We start from the raw sequence: 3,844 nt of genomic DNA on the forward strand, positions 1-3,844 counted from the left end.
CACTCCAATAATATCTGTAATAATATCTGTGTGAGAATGGAGCGGTGAGGGGCTTCAACTGCGTCCCTACATGAGTAAATGATGAGTGGTGGTTGAGGATTGAGTGGCTCAACTCAACTATAGAACCTCCATAGTGAGGGGAAACAGTCAGTGGTAAATGATGCTTTATAAAGATATAGTGAATGGGTATTTTATTGCTGGAGTTCTAAAATACTAGTATTTGTTCTTGGGCATAATCCATGGCTTTAATTTTGTATGCTAAATCCCATCCCTTAATTCAAGGTTTTCTGGAGTTTGAGCATAGCTCATGGGTCTATTACCAAATGCTGATATGAAAGTTTGAGTCTCTGCAACTTCATGAAAGGAATGCCTGGCCTAACTTTGGCCTATACTTAGGGCATTGTTTGATGTGGAAGCCAATCGTTGGGATGCTCTCTAGCTTACTTCTGTGTATTAAGTTATTAACTATTGGTCTTCTGTTGTGTCTGATGACTTTTATTATTCAAACTACTAAATCTTTACACAATTTTTTTTGAATGAAACAGATGAAAGAAACATGCATTTGGAAAGTGTGAAAAAGCTTTATCACATCCATTGCCTCCCAGAGATTTTATTGGTGCATAAAAAGTTTGTGCAGCAGAAACAAAAGCAAAGACTGGCAGGAACTTCGCTGCTTGCAGCCCTTGTCTTCTAATGTTATGAAGTTTTTTTATGCTTAGAAAATATTTGTGCCAAGAAGAAAGAACTTTAATTATTTGATACTTTAGTTATTAAGTAAAAGTTTTGCTATCTTCTCTACCTATTCCCTATCTAGGGCATAAGAAACTTTAATATTTTGCACAGAATGTAGTAGAAAATTAAATTTATGTTGAATTGGTGTTCTAAGAACTTCACTCTCAAATATAAATTTAAAAACTCAAAGTTCAACTTTATTCCAAACTCAGTAAACTGTTGAACAATAGACTATTTCCTTCTTGAGTATTGGTTCAGATGGACCATTCTTTCATAGCATGAATAATTCATTTAACACTAATTTCATATAACAAATGTTCATAATTTCATATTTCATGAAATACTAAAAATTTCTCTGAAATCACTCATGCTGATACTACCATGACTCGATCAACTTAACATGAAATACTAAATATTTCGTGTTCCCCTCTTACGTCTGTTTACTGTTATTTCACAAATATCTGTATCTATGTAGGAAGCTTTGTAATTCCTGAACATATAATGGAAGTTATAAGGTACAGGGATCTCATTTAAATTGCAGCTGTAACATCAGTCAGGAAAAAGCTATTGGTGAAAATGATTTCAAAATCACTATATATATAATTACAATGCACAATTAATTAATGTAAAATAAAGTGACTGGACGCACAAACCAAAAGAAACCCAAACTGAGAAGAAAGTTAAAAGATTACCAACCTGCCAATAGAATAATTATTCTGGAGAGATTTTCTGGGGAAGTTTTCCAAGGGTCTAATATATATGTATATTGCCCTTCATGAAGACTAATATTGTAATTAAAATATGCAGTAATTGTCTCAATGGAGGTCTAAAATGGTAGCATAGATTAACCACCCTCGGTTTTATTTTAAGTAGTTCGTAAATAATAGAAATATTTCGTTTATATGTGATATATATATATATATAAATTACATAAATATTTTACGGTTAATTTAGTCTCTATTATAAGGAATCCCCAAACGTGGTGACCTTTAAATCTGGAGAAGCGTTTGCAGGTATAAAGCAACGTCTACAGATCCAACAACTCGGTATAATTCTTCGAATTTGTACACACTCTAAAGCTTCATATCCTTAAGAAGAAAAAGTTGATAATGGATTTTTTGCGGGAACTCCCTGAGCAAATATTTCGAGACATCTTATTAAGAGTGCCATACATATGTCACTCAAAAATTAAGCAGCTGTTGGAACCTGCCAAAGAAATGTTGGAAAGTTTTCAGTTTTATCAGGATAGAATTAAGTTTGGGCTGACTAAGAAATATATATGTTTTCTCGAGGATCATATTAGCATATCTATATACGATCCTACTGATCAGTCACGTAAACTGCTCCCTCCCACAAACGCAATCGTTCATAAGATTATAAATGTGAATCATAAGATTGTTGTGCTGGGCCAGTCACGCCATTTAACTCCATTGTTATTGATATATGATTTTTTACCTAGTATATGGAAGCATGGTGCTGAATTTCCCACCCCCAGACCTGCAAACCTAGAGTTTGCATGTTGTGCCTCACCTGATGGATCGATTTACATTGCGGGAGGAAATGATAATGGTCTCAATGAACTTCGTGAAGCAGCAGTTTATAAAGTAGATGAAGACAAGTGGGAGCTTCTTCCTAAGATGCACCAGGGAATGTACAGCTGTAGGGGTCTTTTTATTGAAGGAATGTTTTATGTCATTGATATTAATAGATGTCAAAGATTTGATCCCACCACAAGAGCATGGACAACAATAAATATGTCTATTCCTAATTCTTGCCTCGATGTTATGTATGCCTTTCAACGACTAATTGCATTTACAAGTAAAGGAATAGAGCAATATGATTGGGAAGGAAATTTATGGAGGCAATTGGAAACTCTCCCTCAACACCACCCTGTTTTAAATGTTTGTGCCACAGTGTCGTGTGATCGAATTTTATTTTGTGGAATTTTTCGTAATCCTGATATCTATATTTGTAAACTGTATATGTATAAACCTGGAGCACCTTTCTCTGAGAGGTGGATTTCTGTTGACCAACCCAATAGTTTTCTGGAAGGGATGGTTCAATCTATTGCCACCATTGAAATTTAATATATTTCTAAAATCATATCAAACATATGTTTCCTCAAAATAGACTTCAGATATCTATTTATTTGAATCAAACAATTAGTTTTCTGCTATGATATTTAAAACATATGTATCTGAAAATTTGTATGTATCTATTGTCATGATAAACATTTAATATATTTCTAAGATCATTTAAAACATATGATTGTCCCTATTGTCATATAAGTTGTGTTTTACATTTATAGCATAAATCATACGACCTGTAATCTATTACAAAATAGTGACAAACATAATTATAAATTTGAGATGAAAATTCAAAATACTTAATTGATATTTCAACACATTGCAAGTTGAGAGAATTTAATTATTTGTTGACGATGAAAGTGTGATTTTATTAAAAGCAAGAGAAGTGTACCTTAATGATAGAATGAATAAAAATTTAATCTCGTGATATTATGTTTGAAACCATTGTTGGATGAGCTTTAGTTGAAGACATGATTTAGAGTTATCATCATTATGGACTTTGGTTCAACCTCTTTTACTGTTATCACTCATTCTTGGAGTTCATCATTATCTAAGATTTGTGTTGTTTTCTAACCATTTTGATATTTAGAAAATAAAATAATTAAAAAAATGGTTTTTCTTTAATAAAATATAATATGACTTTTTATTAACCACCTCAACCACAATAGCTCATAATCTCCTAAAAAATGTATCTTTGATAACTCTTTAACTTGAAATTCTCTTTTGACTATTTATCCTCTTTCAATAAATATATAGTAGGGCTAATTGGACTTTAATTTTTTTTAGTGTTTGAAATGCCTCTTGGTATTGTTCTGTCCATTTGAACGTGACACCTTTCTTCAAAAGATGTTGAAATGGTTGACACTTGTTTTCCAATTGTGCAATGAAGCATCTTATGGATTATAGTCTCCCTTGCATACTTCTCAGTTTCTTGAGTGTGGTGGGTGACGACATGTCTAGTATAACTTTCACCTTTTTCTGGATCTATTTTTATGCCGCGGTTTGATACAATGAACCCCAAGAGT

General features: G+C 32.6%; 1 protein-coding gene across 1 annotated transcript; it reads left to right on the top strand.

Annotated features, from left to right (window-relative positions):
* The first annotated feature begins 1,841 nt into the window (after positions 1–1,841).
* LOC131867726 (F-box/kelch-repeat protein SKIP20-like) lies at positions 1,842–2,819 on the top strand. Its single transcript, XM_059215533.1, has one exon. It carries the CDS (start codon positions 1,842–1,844, stop codon positions 2,817–2,819), a length of 978 nt encoding a protein of 325 aa, XP_059071516.1.
* Positions 2,820–3,844: the final 1,025 nt, after the last annotated feature.

This window comes from Cryptomeria japonica, unplaced genomic scaffold, assembly GCF_030272615.1.
Source record: "Cryptomeria japonica unplaced genomic scaffold, Sugi_1.0 HiC_scaffold_181, whole genome shotgun sequence".
In the NCBI taxonomy this organism is placed as follows: Eukaryota; Viridiplantae; Streptophyta; class Pinopsida; order Cupressales; family Cupressaceae; genus Cryptomeria; species Cryptomeria japonica.